Here is a 21,777-nt window from a genome sequence, read left to right on the forward strand (position 1 = left end):
TTGGTCTCTTTGAATGATTTTATTGAGTTTTAAACGTTTGAGTTTGTTTATTTTCAGGCCTAAAACCCTCTACTGGTTAAAAGAAATGAAGCAGTTAAACTCCATATGCGTGTTATTACCTAATTCTAAGGACTCCAGCCAATTTCTACCAACATTGCGCTCAGTCAGTTAATTGCTTTTAAGGAGTCATATCCCCATTTACTCTCCAAAAGTTCAAAACAAAATAAATCGACTTATTTTTCATTAGGATTTATTGATGCTGAAGTTTTAGCGGCACTTTATGACATGTTTTTATGAATATCTGAGCTCCTTGGAGTCATGTTGGCTATGTAATAAAACATTTAATTACCTCTGAGGTCAGAGTGCTGCGTATTTACAACTACAACACAGTCGCCTGCTACATGTGACCAGTTATGTTTTGTGTGTTTTTTGAGTCACTGACTACATCTGTGTCTGATTTAAAGTGATCTTTTAATCAAACTAAAGACTTTTTTAGGCTTGTGTTTATTCCCACTCATATTCCTGTGAACGTGCTAAAATTAGCAGTCTCCTAGCATGGGGCTGATTTTTAAGAGATTTTGGTCATGGGTTGACCCTGAAGCAGGAAGGCCTTTCACATGTTGCCTGTAATGCAAGAAAAACTCAAATGACTCATATTGAGTTGTCCATGTGCCTTGTTATTGTTGCCTGAATGGATTGATTTGGTATATTTCTTAGCGGCTCACGTTTTCGTTTTATTTCCCGTCTCTTGAAGGATGTGGAGAAGGAACGAGAAGTACGGACGGAGTTCAGCAGGGAGGAAATCCAGCAGAAAATTGACCAATACAACTCTCTGACCAAAGACTACCTTAAAATGACGCTGGTGAGTGGATACCGTACCGTATGATGCTAAACATGAAGAATGTTTCTCAGGTAATCTTAACATCTCCTGTGTGAAGAGAGTTAAAGCTGCACTCTGTCTTTGTGTATTAAAAATAGTAGGGATGCACCATGTACCAGTTCAATAAAGAAAAACGGTTCTAAATGTATTTAAAACATTTCTTTTTTTAAAAACACAGACATAATGTACTAAATTACAATTATTTTTGATAACTCTTCACCATTGTAGCACACTTAAATACACCAATAGCTTCACAAGCTTGATCAAACATGTAAAAACAACAATTTTACTTGGTTCAGTCAGCGTAATTAGGAGTATAACAGCTGATGTAAAATAAATAACCAGCACTCCGAAAATATAGAAAGGTTTTCATAAGGAGTATTTAGATTTTATGCTGCCATTTGGGTCTCAGCTCCTTCTAAAAGCAGCCAAAACAATAATAATAATTTTTTTTTTTTAAATCACCCAACTGTATTTTGGCAACAAGTTAATGTTTTTTGGTGTCTGGAAAATGACCTGTTTCAAAAACTCTCGAAAGCAACGTCACATTCCATGGGAATTGCAACGTTACCCCAGCCAAGCCCAGCCCGTTACCTAGCAACACCCGTGGAACGCAAGCATGTTTGTTCAGATGGTTTCATAGTTGCTGGTTAAGACGAGCGTTTCACCGTTCAAAATCTCATTATCTAAGAACGATTTTCTGTAAAAATTGTAATGAACATGTTTTATATGGACCATAGATTGATCCCAACCTGTTCAAGGATTTAAATTAGTGCTGAAAACTTTTAATTCTGCTGCTAAATGGCGCTGTCTTTTGATTCAGCAGATGTGGATTGTGCAGGAGGTAACAACAGTTCACACTCGAGGTTCCAGGTTGTTGCTGGTATTTCAGCGCTAAGGCCGGTTCCCTCCTGCTCCCTGCATTCCCGAACACTCACATCAGACCGTGATGTTATTCCTGCTATTGTTCTCCCCTACAGTGTTTCCCTTGGCACTGACAGATGTGTTTGAAGTTCACTGCTAAAATGGTGGTGCTAAACTTTTATAAGGAGTTTTGCCTCAGACGTCTGTGAAGTAAAACATTTGGATTTCAGATTAGATATTTTAGCTGCATGGAATAAAAAAAAACTATAAAAGTTGTTTTCAGATTTTTTTTTCAGTGAACTGCAGTGATTTGCGTTTTTCTAACGATTAATTTAATTAATTGGATTAATCGTGATTAATCAATTATTGAAATGATAATTAACCAGTTTACCAATTGATTATCATTAACTGAAGTATTCAGACTTAAAAAAATTAAATATTCAGAGCAGTAATTGAGACAAAACTGTACAAAATGTACGCTTTGGATTTAAGACATAAACACCTTTGTCTGTAAATATGTTTTAACCAATAGAATTAATTTCACTGAAAGAATGCCACATTATTGAAATTTAGGCAATAAAATGTTTTGCTTATTTATTTGATTTTTTAAAAGTATTTTTAATATTATATAAAAAAAAGCTTGAGGTTAAATGAAAATCTGCTGAATGTGCATATTATTTTTATTCAATTGATCGTCAGAGTAAACAATATAATAATCGGTTATTAGAATAATTATTAGTTCTAATGATTTGGACAGGAAACCGGCAGATCCTCACGGTTTGAGCTCCTTGCTTCCTGGAAATGTTGAGGCGATTCATAAACGGCTCGGACCGGATTCTTTTCACTCCCGTAACAAAATATTCACCGACACCAGACGGTTTGCTGCCACACCTTATTTTGTCTTTGCTCTTTTTTTCTGATTTTTATCTCTACTCTTCTGTTTTGTCTTGGATGACAAACCCTCGGGGCTCGCGCCTGCAGCTTTGAGCTGACGTTGTAACTGTCCGTCTTTCAGAACCCTACTGGTGCGTACACTGGTTTCGTCAAGGTCATGATGGATCTGAGGCGGCCGGTGACGGTGCGCGGAGGTCAGAGGGCAGCGGGAGGAGCCACGATGGGGGAGGCCTTCTATCTACCGCGAGGAGTCATCAACACTCTCCACATCAGCTCCGAAAACACGGTCAAGCAGGTGGGGGAATGCACACAGACGCACTTTTCAGCTCACAGCCACCTGGGAAGTTTAATGAGGATCTGATGACACACGAGGTGAAGTCAAGGTCAGAGAGACAAAACAGAAAGTTGCCTCTTGTATTCAACTTTAGTCCAAATGAACGGCAACAAAACTCTAAATGCTTCACAAAATTTTATAGATTTGATAATTCGGTGCTCAAATTAAGGTCTGGGGGCCATTTGTGGCTCCTGGACTGATTTCCTGCGGCCTCCTAACCACAATTCAAGATTAAATTTAATAACATTAATAAACTATAGGGATTTTCACTTGGCAAGTTTCTGATTCACCAAAGTAATAATTTTATATCAAAAGGTGCTTAATAGGAATTTTTTTTACAGTAATTTAAAGCTAAAAACATATTTTCAGATTAAGATTTTTCCTTATTTTAAATGCAAAATGTATATATTTTTTAAATAATCGATTATGCTGACAATTAATAGATTAAACTGATTAAAAATTAACATATTCTTCAATTTTCTTTACATAACCTCTTAAGCCTTTTATGCAATTCTATAGTTATACTAAGAGGCTAATAAACAAATAATTACAATCTCTTTTAAAGTAAGAAGATAAACATTTTATGCCTAAAATGCAACAGTATAGCTTTCCTTTAGTGAATTTGAACCAGGTGAAGCTAACACTACATAACTTGAGGAGTTTGGGGTAAAACATATGTGTAGACAATTTATTTTTTATCTTAAATGCAAAATGTATATAGTTTTTGTAAAGTTTTGACTTAACACACTCAGAGCAGCAATTATTTCAGCAAATTGCCTTTTTGGAGTCTTTCAGCAATTAATTACTAAATTAATTTACGATTATGTAAATAATTGATTGTTTACGATTAATTGTTTCAGCTCCAACGCAACGCGGTGAATAATTATGAATTGAAAAAAATATTTTAATACTCTTTGTAGCCAATAAAAATCTGAAAAGTGTGGCGTTTAACTGTTTTAAGCCTCCTTGTCTTAATATGTTGTGTATATTTATATATTTTTATATGTTAAGCTAGTAAAATCTGGACATTTGAGTCTGGTGCATTTTAAGATGGAAAATATTTAGGAGGGTTTCCCAAAATAAATCCATAATTTCACCTAAAGTTGTAAAATCTTTGTAGTTTAGTAAAGTGTCTATGAGTAACTTTTTGTGTTTGTGTGTTCAGGTGATCATGGCGCTGCTCAACAAGTTCACGGTGGCAGACAACCCGGCCAAGTACGCGCTGTACAAGCGTTGCCGTAGAGACGAGCAGGGTAAGTCTTCCTCACCGTTTCGCAGATGCAGTTTCATGCCGATCATGCCGGGCTCAGTATCAGATGCTTGAGCTGTGATGTGTGGAGGCCTCGCCCTCGACTTGAATACCACAGGGTTCACCCAACTACGACAACACACCAGGGATACCCAGGAATACACACACTCACACACACACACGGTGTAGGATTTCACCTCTGTTTGAGTCTAGTTAACAGCTCAGACTGAGGAGACACTTTATCACCCACCAACCTCCAATATGAGCTTTCAAATGTTTATCTTCAGTTATTTATCAGTAGGATATTTAAATGCATTTGTGGAGTTTCTTTTTTGCCACTCCTGGTTTGGTTTACGATGATTACGGGAGTGAAGCCGTGTCTGCTAATTAAAGGCCGTGTCTAGACAGAGATGTATGTAAAATTTAAAGGCTTCAATTTGACTTTTAATTAGAAAGTAAACATTTTTACTGAGTTGTGGGCATGAGATGGAAGAATGTCTTAGGAATGAATGTTTTGAATTTTTATACATTGGTTGTCAGTGTTTGCTTAATTCCTAAATATAAATCTATATTTTTCCTCACTGTATGGTGTTGAATCAAGCTAAATTTCTATTTTAGGATAATTTTTAAACTATGAATTGAGTTAAACGTTTTGAATTCCCTTCTACCATCATCTCTCAATAATTTTATGTAATTTTAATCCATTCCTCCTGACAGAATCGGTGTAACCGGGTCGGGTCACACAGGTTTTCTTAATTGAACAAATCTAAGTACACTGTAAAAACACCAAATTCTACCAAGTATTTTTCTAGTTTCTAATGCAAATATATTGGTACACTTAAAACAAGACAAAACTAATTTAAAATTAACTTTTCAGATGGAAATAAAAGCTTATTTTATGTAAAGAATGCCTTAATATTGATTTAAAAAGTACTAGTTCCTCTGGAGGATTTTATTACTTTCAAAATGGGGGAAAAGTGTTGTTATAACTTAAATTGAAATTAGAACCTTTTCATCAATGTTAAGGAATTTACCTAAATTAAGGTCGTAAATCTTGCTTAAATGTTACTTGTAAGCTTGTTTTGTCTTATTTCAACTAATCTGAGATATTTGCAGTAGAAACTAGTCAAACCTAATTTTAAGATTTTTTTTTTGTTTTTGCATTGGCACCTTCAGGCGTCTGTAAATTTTACTTGAACCAGAACTGATGTCTAATATCTTGGCTTATTTCTGTTTGTTTTCCCATGATGTCACACAACGAGGCATTGTGTTTGAAGTTCTGCCATTAATTAAATCCGGAGGCGTGGCTCCAATTAACTCTGATGTTGTGAATCAAAAGCTTTAAAAGAAATTACATCTTCACGTTTTTTAGAAACAACCTTTAAATGTCATTTTACTGTATTTAAGCTTCTGAATTCCAAGAAATTAACCAATTGTTTTAGGAATTAGCAAACAGGAAGGATTCAGGGTTTTAACATTTCAGCTGGATGTTGAACTTTGACCCCGGTTTCTCATAGAGTTGGTGGTTGTTAAAGTGCCACACCCATCCAGGTGTGTTTATACCGCAGCACCTGTATGGATGTGTGTTGACGTTTACCCCCCTCTGGTGTGTGTTGCAGTGTATGTGTGCAAGCTGGCGGACGTTGAGAAGCCGCTGTTCCTTCGCCTGGTGGCCGGACCCGACCTCGACACGCTCAGCTTCGTTCTGAGAGAACAACAGACCGGAGAAGTTATGGTGCGACCAGCTGGACTCTTCCCAAATCTGTTCCCACTTTGTTTTCCTGTTCTTCCCAGTCGTCCTCTGTGTTCTTTCCTGTTTTTCTTTCATTTCAACCTTAAAAGGGACCTGTTAGGCTTTTTTTATATTTCCATTTGAGTCTCAACTGCTTCTAAAAACAACGTTAGCGCTTAAAAAATATATATTTTAGCTTTTTTGGAGGGCAAAAAGTTGATGTTCTTTGGTGTCTGCAAAACAAGCCATTTCAAAAACCTCACAATTGTTAAGTCGCATTCCATGGGCACTACATCGTTACCTAGCAACCCCAGGCAAGCTCAGCCCGTTACCTAGCAACCCAAGCTGAGCTCCAGCATGTTTGATCAGCTGGTTTTCCCCTTGTATGCACTGTTCAATGGCTGCTGGAAGAGTTATTAGAAACCACTTTCTGTATTATTGCTGGTTGTGCAGGAGGCTCTACTTCTGCTTTTCAAAGATGTACGGTTTTCTGCAGCCAGTTTTACGTGCGGGTGTAAAAGTTGCGTTTGGGGGGGCGTGGCCAGAAACAGCTTAATCTGATATAAAGTGACAAGACGCCCTAAAACAGCCAAATTGAGCAGAGTAAAATCTCATCATCTAAGAATAATGTGCAAAAAAAGATTAATATGTTTTGTATCGCCCATAGACCTATACTGACCTGTTCAAGTAAGAACAATAGGTCACCTTTAAAAAACGTGTACGCTACACTTTTCAGATTTTCATAATCTTCCTTTTTCTTAGCAGTTCTCCACGTCTTTGTTATTGTCCATCACATAAAATCACTTTGAAGCACTTTGAGTCTTTGCAGCGTTAGAAACATAAACGTCTGTATTTTCCTCTCCAGTGGGACGCCTTCTCCATCCCAGAGCTGCGAAACTTTCTCCGGATACTTGACAAAGAGGAGCAGGAGCAGAAGGAGGCGATAATTCGCCGCTATGAGGTCTGCCGCCAGAGACTGCAGGAGGCCATGATGGCGGTCGGATCGCCTTCGTAGAGGATTCGCCTTCCATCAAACCAAACGGACGTTGTTTTTCTGTCGTTAATCTCCTCGGAGGTGAACGTGTTGGTGGAGGGACGGCTGTGAACACGGAGGGAAGCAGCACCTGGACGGAGGGATGGTTTGGATAAAAGACATGAAGGACAAATAAGAAAAAAATGAACTTTTAGACTTCCTTCACTTGCCAAAGATCCATTCACGTGCCACATTATTTCCTCTCAACCATCCCTCGTTCTTTTTTCTTCTGCTGTCACATAATTTATCTTGATTTTTTTTTATTTCTTTCACTTTATTTTAACTAGTGAAAGACTTGAGGCTGTATTTTTTTTAATTTAATGCCTTTGTCTTAAAGGTTTGTAAATATTTTTTCTTAATTTATATGGGCAAAGCTTTATCTTTTTTTCTCCTTTTTTTAAAAAAAAAGCTAGTCTTATTGTTTTGTTTCGAGGAGGAAACAGACGTGTTTTTGACAGACGGAGAATAGTTTATCAGGGCTTTTACTAGCTGATGAGTGAATCAGATGCATGTAATTAAACAAAAACTCTGAGAAATGAGAAAGGTAAACTGGATGTAGGGATGTAGCTGGAAATGGAGAAGTATTTCTACAGAAAAAGTAGCTTTTTACAAAAAGTATGGAGTCCCACATGTGCCAAACTCAAAAACTTATATATTTATTTTACCTAAAGAAGTGGTTTATATTAAATGTCTTAAATTGCTTTTTTTTTTTCAAGAAAACAAAAATACAAGATCCACATGTTAATATAAAATATTTGAATTTTTTTTGTTTCATTTATTTTTTTTTAGTACAATATTATGTTTAAGTCATTTTTGTCTTTTTCTTTGAATTTCGGCATGACGTTGGAGTCTGACCATTTTTTAAAAACATTGATTTCCGTATATAATTTAGTTAGCTGCAGTATTAAGATAAGTCATCACAATCAATGATTATTAAATATAATGTTCAAGGAGAAATCATTGTTTTTATATTTATTTTAGCATATTTTTTAGAAAACAATCTGAAAAGTTATGGAATATAGAAAGTTTTGCTCAGAACTTTATCACTTTTTTGACTTACTGCTTATAGTTTTAGATTTTGAAATATTTGTAATACATTACGGGTTCATATTTGAAACCTTATGAAATGTAATTGAGTCAGTTTTTTTTATAACATTGATTTTGGCACATTTCGGGCTCCATAACCAGTTAGACGCTTCAAACATATGGAAGCACATTGCTGCCTTTGCAAAGGAACATGTTGTGTGCTTTGTGCGAATTATGAGTGGTTAAGTCTTAATTTTAACTTTCGGATTCCTATTTTTGATGTTTGTCACAAAATTATGACATCAAATACGGTTAAGTGTTGATTATAATCTTCACTTTTAACATTATAATTATAGGATATAAAGTCAAAATTGCGAGCTTTAGTTATAATATTGAGTTTTACAGCTGGAAACTCATAATTATGACATAATTAAGGTTCATTTTTATTATTTATTATTATCGTAAACTTTATTTACAGTAAATACACCATTTTATTTCTTTGCACTGGCAGGAATGGGCCTCCAAACTGGTACAGCTAAATCTAAGCACGGGGTACTGAATGTAAACATATTTTAGCAGGAAATGTTTAGTAGAAATATTTTTCAGTACAGTGACATTAGGAAAATCTAGTTTGTGCAGGAAAAAGATGCAAATAGTTTCTGGAAGTCGACTGAGTTTGAGGAAGTAGGAACGAAATATGAAATGTTTACAAGGAAGAAAACAAGATTGTGGTAAATGTCAAGTTGAAATGTCCAGCTTTGACCTCTTTTTGTCGAGCTGAGATGCTCCAGAGGGAAACGGAAAGTGAGGACGGGGAAAAAAATTCTTAGAAAAAGAAGGTGCGAAGTTTTACTGAGATGTTTTATTGTAAGAATAATCCACTTTTGGGAGTTTTTTGATTGAATTTATTTTAAAAAACACAATCAGTCTTTAAAGGAGTATGAAGACAATCATAAGGATTTATGATAGCTGATGTTTTTTCTCTGCTGACGCTGAATGACGTCACGCTGATGGTGCTGCAGGGATTGCTGTACAATGACGCCCTCTGGCGGTCATTTACCGCAAGTATTTTCTTAAATCTGTGTCAAACATGCATTGCTCATCTGATAGATTTATTCTTTCTGCTGTTTTTTGTCTTTTTTGTTATAACCAAAGATATTTTTGTGTTGTTGCCAGGAGCAAAATGATACCAGAGGCCTCTTCCCAATTCAGGGAACGATTTATAACATTTAGAGTTTTATTTAAAGGGTAAATTAACCCTGATTTATTCTTATATCAAACACTGGGTTTAGTTTATGGGAGGAGAAAGGGGCTTTAGGAATTTGAATCTTTTCTGTAACTGAATAATTGTGAAAGTGAATCAGATAAATAGTTGTTTTTACAAGTTAAAATGTCATCTAGAGGAAAAAAATGCATAAATTGGTCATTACTTTCTAAGTTTTTCTAATTAGCAGTTTTGAGAGATAAATAGGTTCTAAAATATAATTTCTTGTCAAGACAAAGTGGTATTTTTGCCCCTTTTTTGCCTCCATATTCTTCAATTGAAAATGATGTGAAAGTCTGCATGGAATAAAAAAATTACAATTTATTGCTCTTTTGTGTTTCTTATAATCAGTTTTATGACATCAAACCAGGCTGGTTGTTGCTTTAAATTCAGGAGAAATGTCTCGATCTTTAAATATTTTTGCTGTTTAATCCGAACCGCTGCAACACTCTGCTGTATCTTACCCTTTATTGGGATATTTTTTGTGCGACATTCTAGTATTAATTACATGTTTTATGTTAAGTGTTAAATTTACTTTATTTCCTTTTTAATTGAGTTTGTTTCTCTGCACTTTTTGCGCCTCATGTCCTGATTATTGTTTTATTTTTATTTTTAAAGACTTAACATTTTAAGTCTTTAAAAATAAAGACTTAAAATTGAGTGATAAATATCACTCAATTTCCTAACTATTTCATCAAAAATTAGTGGAAACACTAAACCAAACCTCCAATGTTATATTTTCTCCTCATATTACAAGTGAAATTTGTTAAAACACATAATTCAAAAGGAGGGAGTCTACAAAATGTGAATTTAACCCTAATCCTTTTTAGTACATATACAATTCAAGTAGATGCATTGCAGCACTTTGCCTCCATCTAGCGGTCAGTTATGCGCTATTAACCTTAATTTTGCATTTTTTATATACATATAAATAATCAGGGAGTACTTGTTCGTGTTATATTGAAAATACTATGTGCTTAATTTAGAATTTGAGTGCAAATAAATATTTTCAACTTCTGCAAATGCATGGTACTCCTTCAGCCACTAGAGGGCGATACGGTTGAATGCTTAGCCTCATCTCAAGATAAGTAAAATGCCACCTTTATGAAATACATTTAGGATGAAAGAATAAAATAAGCCATAATGTTAAGATGTAGCTGATGTTTTTAATGGGACATTTAGATTAGAATCCTTGCACTTTACTGTGACGCAGGGTGACTTCCGCTGACAGGTATGGCAAACGGTGATTATGGCATTAAATTAAGTTATTTTAGTGGGGCAGAAAAATAGAAGAAGACGAAAGAAAGCCAAAGATAAAGGTAAGACGTTTGTTTGTAACTTGGACTTCCAAACTCTCAGATTTGAAGAAGTTTACAAAATGTAAAATCATAAATTTGTCCTGCTAGCTTGCTAAGCTAAAAGCTAGTTGGTTTGGTTAATAAACCGAGTTTTAGTGTTTTAAGTCAGCTAAAATAAAAATGACACGCAGTGGTTGAGTCCACCAATTGAAGTATTTTCACCTAGCAATACTTCAAGATTACATCAGGTCAATTTATTGAGTTTAGTTTGTGTTTTATAAGTATTTTACGTACTAGAGGTATTTTATTTAGCAATCAATGTACGGAAGAAGATTAGGGCCACCAAAAAAAGACATAATGTTATCAATTTTGAGATTAAAGTCAGAATTCTGAGATTACTAATGACATAAAAAATATCAAAATTTTGAGATTAAAATAATGAGAAAAAAGTAAGAATTCTGAAATTAATGTCAGAGTTTTTTGGCTCTAATTTTCTTTTTCCTTAAGACTTGTTTGGCTACTTCCGTCCTATCGAGAGCGAATCTGTATTGCTAATGCTATCGTGTACAGCTAGCTGTAAACATTAGCTTAAACAGAAACAATAAACCTGAGATTTAGGTTCAGTTGTATTTTTACATAAAACTGTCACCAAATAGTAAAAATCCTAAACTGATTATTTTTTATTATTTTGTGCTTCATCTCACAAAATATATTGTGCTAATGCTAACGCTAGCTTTAACATAAAAAGTGGGCAAAATGGAGATTAGATTTTTGGCTACCTTTTTATATTTCCATCCTGCACTTAAAAAGTAATAAATGACATTTTTAGCATCTCTGCCCATTGAAATGCTAAAAATTTACATTTTCAGTGCTGTGATTATAGCCATTTGATTCTTCTATCTAAAAATGTGAAAATCTGATTTTAATTTAGAGCAGTCTCTTTCGGAAAAACACTTCTTTAAAAAAAAAAAAAACAGATGCACATCTAAAACAAGATATTGCATGACTTACATTTTATTTGACCACTTTTAGAGTTGCTTTTAGAGTTAAAGTTGAGATCTGACTAAAAACATTTAAAGCCCTAAAAGCTTGATTCCCACTGACATCATGGAGCTTTTATCCTCTGTTGTTTGACAGAAACCGCTTTAGATCTTTAGACAAAGCCTTATTGTCTTCTCCTTGGTCAAGATTAAAGTCCAACAGTCGCCGTGTTTCTTGCCGTTAAACTTTTGAACCTTAAACAGAGGAAATCCGCCTCCTCTATCATGTCTGCGTGCGTGTATGTGTGTTTCTAAACACATATTTCAGTTTTAGTGTACTTCATTCCTCTAAGAACCATAAGAATTTAGGAATTATTTTTTTAAACTTAATTTGTGGCGTTATCTTTGTTTTATTTGATATTCATTTCTTGTTTTATCTACAGTTTTCACCCCATGTCATTGTTTTTTTAAAGTTCAAACAGTTAAAAGGCATGAGAGTGAAACTTTAAACTGCTGCTGCGCTAACTCAACTAACTCACTCACTCTTTGGTTACCTAGCAACTCACTCTTTGGTTTCCTAGCAACAACCTGTTAATTCCACCCGCCTTGCTGATCTGGCTATGCGGGGGTTCCCAAACTTTTTGCAAACAAGTTGTCAGAACTGAGTGGCCATATTTTGTCTAGTTAAAAATATTCAGGTAATTTGATTACAAATTTTTTGTTATTGTGATTTCTGCTTTGTTTGTGGAAATACTGCTCCTATATTTTTCTGAAAATATGTGGCTCATAAAGGAAAAAAAAAATTTTGTGTTGTAGTTCAAATTTGTACCATTATTCAACCTCAATTGGGGTCCATGTTGGATTATTTCAAGGGCTGCAAATGGCCCATGGACCGCACTTTGAACACACCTGGACTAAAGTATTTACTCTGCCTACATCCCCCAGAGGTGGGCTGCACAGTGGCGCAGTTGGTAGAGCTGTTGCCTTGCAGCAAGAAGGTTCTGGGTTCAATTCCCGGCCTGGGGTCTTTCTGCATGGAGTTTGCATGTTCTCCCTGTGCATGCGTGGGCTTTCTCCAGGTACTCCGGTTTCCTCCCACAATCCAAAAACATGACTGTCAGGTTAATTGGTCTGTCTAAATTGCCCCTAGGTGTGAGTGTGTGTGTGTGCATGGTTGTGTGTCCTGTGTGTCTCTGTGTTGCCCTGGACAGACTGGCGACCTGTCCAGGGTGACCCCGCCTCTCGCCCGGAACGTTAGCTGAAGATGGGCACCAGCAACCCTCCCAACCCCACTGAGGGACAAGGGTGAAAGAAAATGGATGGACATCCCCCAGAATGCTGTGCGGTTCTGCATCAAAATGATTACATTTTCTATTATCTATTGATATAGATCACATGTCTGTCGTGACATATATTCCTAATTTCCAATCTGAACATCATCTGTTGTGTTTGCAGTTTGTGACGGTGACCAGGAGATGGCGATAATACCTCAAAGCATGGAAAGTTTTCCCTTCAGACCACACACTGTGAACACACTCACACTGGGGGTGGGTTTGAAGAGAAAGCTTAGCTCAGATATTTGAGGGGAATACCAGCAACTGGACTCACTTCCTTCTCTATGCTGCTGTTGCATTTATTTTCTGAGAACAATCCACAAAAAAACTCAGATTTTTGTTCGTTTTATTCCTCCTCCTTTTTTTTTGTTTTTTTTAAACTGCTGTTTGAGGAAAAACTCATTAGTTCTGAAATGCCTTAATGTTTCATGCGTTTGCTGATGTATCACCAGGCAGCAAGTGTACACAGTCAACCACAGAGTATAAATGCTCTCTACAGAGCTGCCGAAGTTTCCCACTTGCTTAGCCAAGAGTCTGGGGACCGTGTGAAATGGTTTCTGTGTGCTGCAGAGTGGAACATGTCTGCTCAGTGCCAGAGGCAGCAGGCCCCACGCTTAGTCATCTCTATGCTGTGTTGCTCAGATTGGAGGTATCTTCTCATTTCGGGCTGCAAGAGATGTTTCTTGATCTGAGTCAGCTGTTTTCAAAAGTGTTTCTGGCTTCAGATGTTCGCTGTTCATCTAAGTCTGGAAACCATCCGACCTCCGCATATTACCGACGTGCTGCAAACAGTTTTCTGCGCTGTCTTGTAATCTGTCAGAGTGAAAAAGTCTTCCGTCATTCCTCATTTCTTTGAGGGTTGCATTCATGAAGCCTGAGTTAAATGGAGTCTGTAAAAGTGGTTTTGATCAACAGTTTTTCAGGTTTTCTTCAGGTCTCTTTTTAGTGCTGGAAAATAAATCAATGACAGTATAAATTAAGTTAGACACGTGATCAATATCAGTAAATAAAATGTGTGATGGAAAACGCAATATATGGAATATTCACTGAACTCCGATCCAGAACCGCACAGCATTCTGGGAGATTTAGGCAGAGGAAAGAATTTAGCCACTGACTTCTCACAGCTAGCTAAAGGTTTGTGGCATCAACTAACTCACTCACTCTTCGGTTACCTAGCAACTAACTCACTCACTCTTCAGTTACCTAGCAACAGCCTGTCAAGTAACTTGCGCAGCAGCAGTTTAATGTTTTGCCACCGTGTCTCACAATTGCTTAAAACTAAAAGATGGCGTTAAATTAAAAACTATAAAACAGTAAAGGTCACACAACCAGTTTTGTAGTATTTCAGATATTTAAAATGAAATATTAATCAGTAATTATCGATATTGACTGATATGAACCACTTATATTGTGATAAGTTTTCCTGCTCTATCGTCCAGCCTTTGATATTTTAAAGTTTTCTTTGGATCTTTGTTACTTTTACTTTCCCTTTCTGTCCAGTAGCTAATCATCTCCTGATTTTATAAGAAATATGACTTTGACATAATTATGTACGCAAATATTTTATCTTTTCTTTCAAATATTTCATGTATGCCCTACGCAAAAAATCCACAAATAATTTTGAATTATGCTGCACAAAAAAAAACAAAAAAAATCTATAAGGTCTGCTGTGTTTTTGCACTGAATAAGAAAAAAATGTCAACTTCCCAAAATACTTCTGGAAAATTATTTATGTTTCTTATCCATTCTTATGAAATACTTCACTAACCAAATATTCACATCAGTCAGTAACATATTCTTAGAGGTCCTTACCACTTTAACCCATCAGATTTTTAGTCAAAAAACAAAATTACTACAACAATTTTCATGTAAGGCGTGTTTGCTTGTGAATGGCAACAACTTTAATTTTCATGCCTTGGATTTAAAAAGAAAAAAAATCCCAGTTGAGTCCAGTTTCTTAAAAATGGCTATGAGAAGGTTAGATATTTTTTCTACATTAAATATTCATAATGGTACTACAAATATTATTGGGATGTCAAATGGATGAAAAAGCATCCAAGAAAACTTTGAAATTTTGGGAAATATTAAGAAATAAGAATGTAAACTTTTACACATCACAATTACTTCGTTTTTTTTTTTTTTTTTGGCAATTCCTTTCAAACAGGAAGCAATTTATCTGGATGAACCATGATGTGGCAGTTGTGGATTAAAACTTTTTAATTATTTATATGACAACATATCAGATGGACATACTGTGTACACTAAACACTCCCAGCAGGTGCAAACATTTAGATCAGGGTGATAAAAAAAAATCCAGCTTTTCCAAATGCTGATTATCACTCACCTTCTGTTTATACTTTAAATTAGCTCCGCCTCATTCAGCAACAAAAATACACCAATACTGATTCTTTCTATTGATACCACGCATGCAGAGAAAGCCTCCAATTCCCGGAAACGGATGCTTTTGTTGGGAACTGTTAATGTTTAATTCAGCGCCTCAAAGTAGAACTAATGAGACTCTTTCATTTTCTGCTGTGTAGGTTCATTCATGACATGCATCACGTCATTTATTGATTATCTAAATTGGCCTCTAACTAGCCGTCAGTGTCTGGGAGTTACAAAGGAATCTTGTAGAGTTAAGTTGAAAATTGAGGAAGCACATCAGCTTTATTTAGATTTTTTTCCAACCCTACTAATCAAGAAGTTCAGATTGTATGAATAATTTTAAAAGTAGACTGGATTTCAGTCTCCAATGGGTTGATTTTTCCTCTTTTTGGGTTTTGAATCAATTGTTTATCTCCATCACTGCAAAAAACCGAAAATCTTAAGTATTTTTGGTTTAGTTTCTTGTGCATGTATCTTTGTACACTTGAAATAAGACAAAAGTAACTTAGAAGTAACTTTTTAGGAATCATTTAGGTCATTAATTCCAAGTGTAAGCCTGGGTAATTCCCCTCTTATTCTTCTATTTTTCCATCTTGGCCACATTAACTACATTAAAATCTGATGTCACATTTCGTGAAAAAGGAAGTTGCGCTAGTTTTCTTGAGAGGTTTTTGTGTCCTTTCCTTCAGTGGTTCTTGGTGCAGCGCCCCCACAGGCGAGGAGGGGAACAAGTTTTTCAATTCTAGTTGAAAATGCAACAAATGTTGCAACTTTGGTCCCCAATTGAACCCAATCTACCCCAAGATGATGTTTTATTGCGGGACAAATTTCAAATTATGTTAAAACCTTTGAGAAACTCTGTTCTTGATAAACCCAAACACTCATAATGGAGCTATACAGCGTAAACTTCACACCTTGAGGCTTTGCTTTATAAACTCTTAAGTGAAAGCAGAAGATCTTTGTGTCGTTTCTTTCAGTAGTCATTGCTGTAGCGCCCCCACAGGCGAGGAGGGGAACATGTTTTTCTTTTAGTTTTGACAGTGCAGTGAGAAACTGAACCACAACAGCTGAAATTGTAACAAATGTTTCAACTTTGGTCCCCAATCGAACCGGATGTACCCTAAGAAGTTGTTTTATTGTGAGGAAAAATTTCAAGTTATGTGAAAAGGTTTGAGAAACTCTGTTCCAGATCAACACAAACGCTTATAATGAAGATGTACAGCGTAAACTTCACACCTTGAGGCTTTGCTTTGTAAACTCTTCGAAAGCAGAAGGTCTTTGTGTCTATTGTTCAGCAGAGCAAAGGCCTCTGGGTATGGTTATTCACATACTTTATGATGCATCATAATATCGGCAATAATGCCCTTTATCTTGGTCATGTGTTCGCTAGTCATCCAAGGACACCTTATGATGTTTTGTTTTGCCGTATTGTTTCTCCGACGGCGATAATGATTGACACAGTAAATCAGTAAAACCACAAGTAAAACAGATGTGAAGTGGAGGTCAAACAGGCTGCAGTTTGCTGTACCTCAGGTCTCCAACACGTTTGACTGATTTTGTTTAATTTGGACATTTCTTTTTTATGCTTTCGAGTCAGTGTTGATGTGTGTTTACCTGTTACTAGGTGAGCATATCCAATGTAATCCATGGAATCTCACTGTTTGAAAGCACTGTTGCATTTTCTCCTTTTTATGAGGATTTCACAAGATAAACTCCTACGTCTGACTTTATCTTTTAGCAAGTTCCAACTTCTTGCTCCAGAAGTCATCACCATTTTATGTTCTTTGGGAAAGAGTAGCTCTTAGATCTCATTTCTAATAGAAAAGCAGTTGAGTAAACGTATAAAATGAATGTTTTGAGAGACCCTGGTGTTACTTTTTGCTAATTCAAATGCATTTGACTTGCCTGCAGATTTAATCCTTTCCAGTATTTTGGTTTTTGACTCAATACCTGCAGAAATGTTGATATTTCTGTTGATTTCCAGTGTTTCAGATGCACAGCTGGTATGATACTTCACTCTTTTTCACATTGTTTTTGCAAAATCTCCTGGAAAATTGATCAATGTTTATTATTTTTACCTTGCAAATAATAGAAAATCGTATTGAAGTAAATGAAAACATGGCACAGTAAGAACTGAACAACTTGTAGAGATGGAAAAACACTTAAAACTGCCCAGATGATGAAGTGTTTTATATTTGGTAAATTATACTGTTTTAGGCCTGAAACATTTCAAAAGTAGCTGCTTTTCGTTCCTATTACATGTTATAAAGTTTTTCATATTTTTTCGGGAAAGGTTTAAACATTAAACACAAAGATGGAACCACAACGAAACAGCTTTAAGGATATGTGTTAAAGTTTTAGGATCAGTGTTCAGTGGCATTTATTTTTAATATGAAGCTTAAAACCAATAAAGTAGGAGCAAAGTTCTGAAAAATAAAATAAAACAAACCAAAAACAATAAAACACAGTTCAGTAAAATGTAACAGACAAACTTTATAAAGATGAATAAAGCAATTTAACAGAATAAAAAGTGTCTCCATTGTAACGGTTCCTGCTGATGAACTGTAGCCGGCAATAAAAACTTAAAATTAATTCTTTTACACCAGGAAGTGAAAGTAGAGAAGACGAACATCAAAATATAAACAGTATTCCTCACTGCTGCTCATAGATGGGCAGATAGTTTGTTCATCTTGCAGATGGCAAGGCAGTCTGCAGAGAAATATTCGTCATTTCCATGGCAACGAATGAATATTGGTTTTAAAGGAGATAAACTGATTACAAATGGAGTCTGAAAAGATGTGCCTAAAATTAACGTCCGTCCATCCATACATACATACATACATACATCGTTTCTCATGGTGAATGTTTGTTTTCATTCTCAGTTCAGGCTTTTGACTCTTGAGTTTGAGTTTGGAAAATTGCGTCATTGTACCTTTAAGAAAGCGTCGCGGCTCTGTCATGAGGGACTCCACGTGTTAACGGAGCTGCAGTTTACACACTAATTCTCCCTTACAATCACATTCCAACTTACAGTGAAACACGCTTTTCTCCGGTCAAACTGCATTCGACAAATAAAAACCAGATCTTAGCTCTGACTAATTTGGACTAAAACAATGCAACTTGTTCTTCATTCATAACTTCTTCATTATCGCATTCTCACAGAATAAAGAAGTAAACATTTCCACTCTTGTCTCTCTCACTTCTCATTTTCTGCACTCAGTTGATTGTGAAAAGCAGCTATTTTTGCTCTAGAACCAAAGAGATGAACGTTTCACCCAGATTGTGCAGACAGAGACCCTTTAACAAGCCCCATCCAGACTCTTCTGATCCTTTAGAGATTACTTTATAGCAAACCTCTGGATGTTTAAGAGGTGGTGAGGCTGGTTGTGCAGCTTTTCTTTGGTTACATAATGAAGCAAATAGGAAACGATTCCCTTTTTGCTCAACATGCAGGGCCGGTGACCATGGTGAAGTCTGCTTTGGTAAATACCAAACAAGAACTGAAGGGAAATCTCTGCTGCATGACTTAGATTTTTCCCCTCATATAAAACAAAATTGGTAAATCAGATAAAGCATGGAAGAGAAAGCTGAAAACCGAGTTCTCCTCTGTGCAAAGAAATCCAGATAAAAAAACCGGAAGTTATTTTGGAAAGTTTGCCGAAAGTGATTTCATGTCAAGTAAGATGTTTCGCCTTTTCCATGAGCGAATAAAATGTCCTCTCAGGAGGAAGAAAGGGGAGTCTGGTCTTCCCGTGTTCGCTCGTCCTCCCAGAGATTCTTGGCAGTCTCAGAGTAATAAACAGAACATCTGCTGAGTTTTCTAGGAACCCGGCAGAGTGGATTCAGATCTGGTTTGGAGCTGAACCGAGGCTGGGATTAAGCCGCTTTCATCTGACTCAAAATGGCAAGCAATACTGCTGTTTAGTGGCTAATGATACATATTCAGTCTCAGTTATTACTCTGGATATTTATATTATTGTAAAGTAGACTTCCAGCAGTGCAGAGCTACAGATGTTGTCCTTGCAGGAGGTAACTGCAGGGCAATTTGGTAGCCCTTTTGCCCCACCCTTGCCTTCATGAGTTCCTCCAGCTATCACCTTATCTGGTCTCCTTATCTTCAGGCTGAGGATCCGCTCATGTTGCACTTGAATTAGCTTTACTGTCAGACTCTTGTTTGTCTGAATGTTTGTCTTTTGGGCAACAACAATAAAGGAGTTGAAAAAACATTGAGTGGTGTCTTAGGGTGCAGTAACACCAACCCCGTTCAGTCTGCTTTAATCAAACTCTGGTTTGCTTGTCTAGAAAGTCCAGTTCGTTTTGTTTGCAAATGCGTATTCGTAAAACCAAACCGGTCCGCTTACAAACCTCGTTCTCAGTTTGGTTGAAGCGAACTCTGGCGCAGCTTGAATGCATATGTGAACGGCAAGCAGGAAGTGGACTATAGTACAGGGCATTCTGGGTAAATACAATCAAAACATACGCCGGAGTCAAGCGCTACAGCTGGAGAAATACCTTGTGGTGTTTTACCAAAGACAAGAAATCCTACAACCACTAAAATCTGATGCTACTCCATTTTTGTGTATATTTTACAAAGAAGGAAGTCGTACTCGTGTCTTCTTCAGTGGTTCTTGGTGCAGCACCACCACAGGCGAGGAGGGGAACAGGTTTTTCCAATTAGTTTGGGTCATTTTACACAGTGTAGTGTGAAAGCAAACCAGTTAACTGAAAATGTAACAAATTTATCAATTTTGGTCTCCAGTCAAACAGAATCTACCCTTAAAGAAATAGTTCAGGATCTATTCAATCGATTATTCTGACGATTAATTAAATAAAAATATTGGAACATTCTGCTTATTTTTTATTTACTTTTTAATACAATATTAGGAATGCAGTCGGAGAAGCAAATAAGCAATTCAATTTATGTTTAAATAAGAGAACATTGTATTGTCTAACAGCATTCCTTTAGTGAATTTGAACCTGGTGAACCTAAAATGTCACTTGAGGAGTTTCAGGTAAAACATATTTACAGACAAAGCTGCTTTTATCTTAAATGTAAAATGTAGATATTTTTGCACAATTTGGGCTTACTGTTCTGACTATGTTGGCTTTTTTGAGTCTGTAATTGATTAATTATTAGATTAGTTTATGATTATTTCAGTAATCGATTAATCCTGATTAATTAACTAGTTGTTTTGCAGACCATGTTCATGGTGAGTCTTTAAGCTTTTATTTCACCTTGTGAATCTTCACTTATTTATTTGTTCACAATGTTTGCAACATTTTCTGCTGCATTTTGTTTCCTTCTACTTAACTTTCCATTAATGTGCAGAACTTTGTGAACAGCCAATTGCTTTAACAGTGACTTTTTAAAAATGTGCAATATTAGATTTTTAAAATATATATGTTTTATGTAATACGGATTTTTTAAATTACATTTTTGGGTTTTCATAACACATGGTGAAATGAGTCTGTAGAGTAACTGAGTTTGATGTTTTCAATTGAATTACTAAACTTAATTAACTTTCCAATGTGATAGTAATTGATTTAAATCCAAATTTATGTCTTTAGGTTAATACTCACCAACTAATAGTAACTGTATGAAATTTAAAGCTTTGCAAAGTAGCGTTTTGCACAAACCACCTTGGTATATTTGAGATTAGTTGAGATTAGTAAAAGTCTCCAGGACCGTAAATGAAGACACCAAGAAAGCCATCACTTTAATCATGTCCAGCTATCTGTTTAGTAAATCTTTATCACCTTCCTTTAAATTAAACTACAGCGCTGGTTGTCTCTCAGTCGACAGGAATGACTGGAATTGCACCTCGAGGGTAACCAATACCTCACTGTGTCAGCCTTCAGCCAGTGATAACCTCAAAGCAGCCGGTTAAATGCTTCAGCTTGTGTATGCATGCCAATCAGTTGCTACACCACTGCTCCAGTTAATAATTTCTACAGTAGACATGAAGAAGTCATAGCGAAACTCTCCAAGATTTGAACACTGTCATTGTGCTTTCGAGGTCTTCCTTGGTGAACCTTGTAATGCTTGACCCCTGCTTTGCTGTTTAATCACTCTTTTATTTGCGCCGGCCACCTTGAGAAGCCGAGCCATCCTTTGTCGGACCTCTTTGACCTAGCCTCTCCTATTTCCGCACAAAGACTCTCTAATGCCAGGTAGCTGGTGCTGGCATTCCTGGTGCATTCCAATATGTGGAAGTTGCTGGGATAGGGATGAAAAATGCCAGAAACAAAGGCTTACTCTCATTCACAGGGTTTAGAGTTCTGTGGGAAAGTCCAGGCCGGACAGAGGTTGGATGGCAAAGGAATGCATGGCTCTCACAGTCTCTGTGACACAGACCTAAAGACACATTGACAAAGAAGAGGTTTTCTTACACGGAGGAGTCTGCAGACATGAAAGGGGACGATGGGACTCAGGATAACAGCGCTGCATGCTTCCTTTCTCATGATTGCACATGGCAGTTGGGTTGTCCATTTAGCTACTTGCAT

At 36.3% G+C, this 21,777-nt stretch overlaps 2 protein-coding genes across 6 annotated transcripts in view; both read left to right on the top strand.

Annotated features, from left to right (window-relative positions):
• Positions 1-9,600, top strand: part of rassf3 (Ras association domain family member 3) — a 55,361-nt gene extending 45,761 nt beyond the window's left edge. For all 5 annotated transcript variants that reach the window (XM_008400493.3, XM_081603754.1, XM_081603751.1 and 2 more), the window contains 5 exons: positions 755-862; positions 2,760-2,933; positions 4,138-4,225; positions 5,841-5,956; positions 6,819-9,600. In XM_008400493.3, coding sequence (XP_008398715.2) covers positions 755-862; positions 2,760-2,933; positions 4,138-4,225; positions 5,841-5,956; positions 6,819-6,968 — 636 coding nt within the window. In that variant the 3' untranslated portion in view covers positions 6,969-9,600. The remainder of the gene's footprint in view (positions 1-754; positions 863-2,759; positions 2,934-4,137; positions 4,226-5,840; positions 5,957-6,818) is intronic.
• A 771-nt stretch (positions 9,601-10,371) lies between these two features.
• Positions 10,372-21,777, top strand: part of ccnd2b (cyclin D2, b) — a 59,288-nt gene continuing 47,882 nt past the window's right edge. Inside the window, exon 1 of the mRNA XM_017302662.2 lies at positions 10,372-10,595. The gene's annotated coding sequence lies outside the window, so the exon portion shown is untranslated. The remainder of the gene's footprint in view (positions 10,596-21,777) is intronic.

This window comes from Poecilia reticulata, chromosome 23 (assembly GCF_904066995.2).
Source record: "Poecilia reticulata chromosome 23, P_reticulata-male-v2, whole genome shotgun sequence".
NCBI lineage: Eukaryota > Metazoa > Chordata > Actinopteri > Cyprinodontiformes > Poeciliidae > Poecilia > Poecilia reticulata.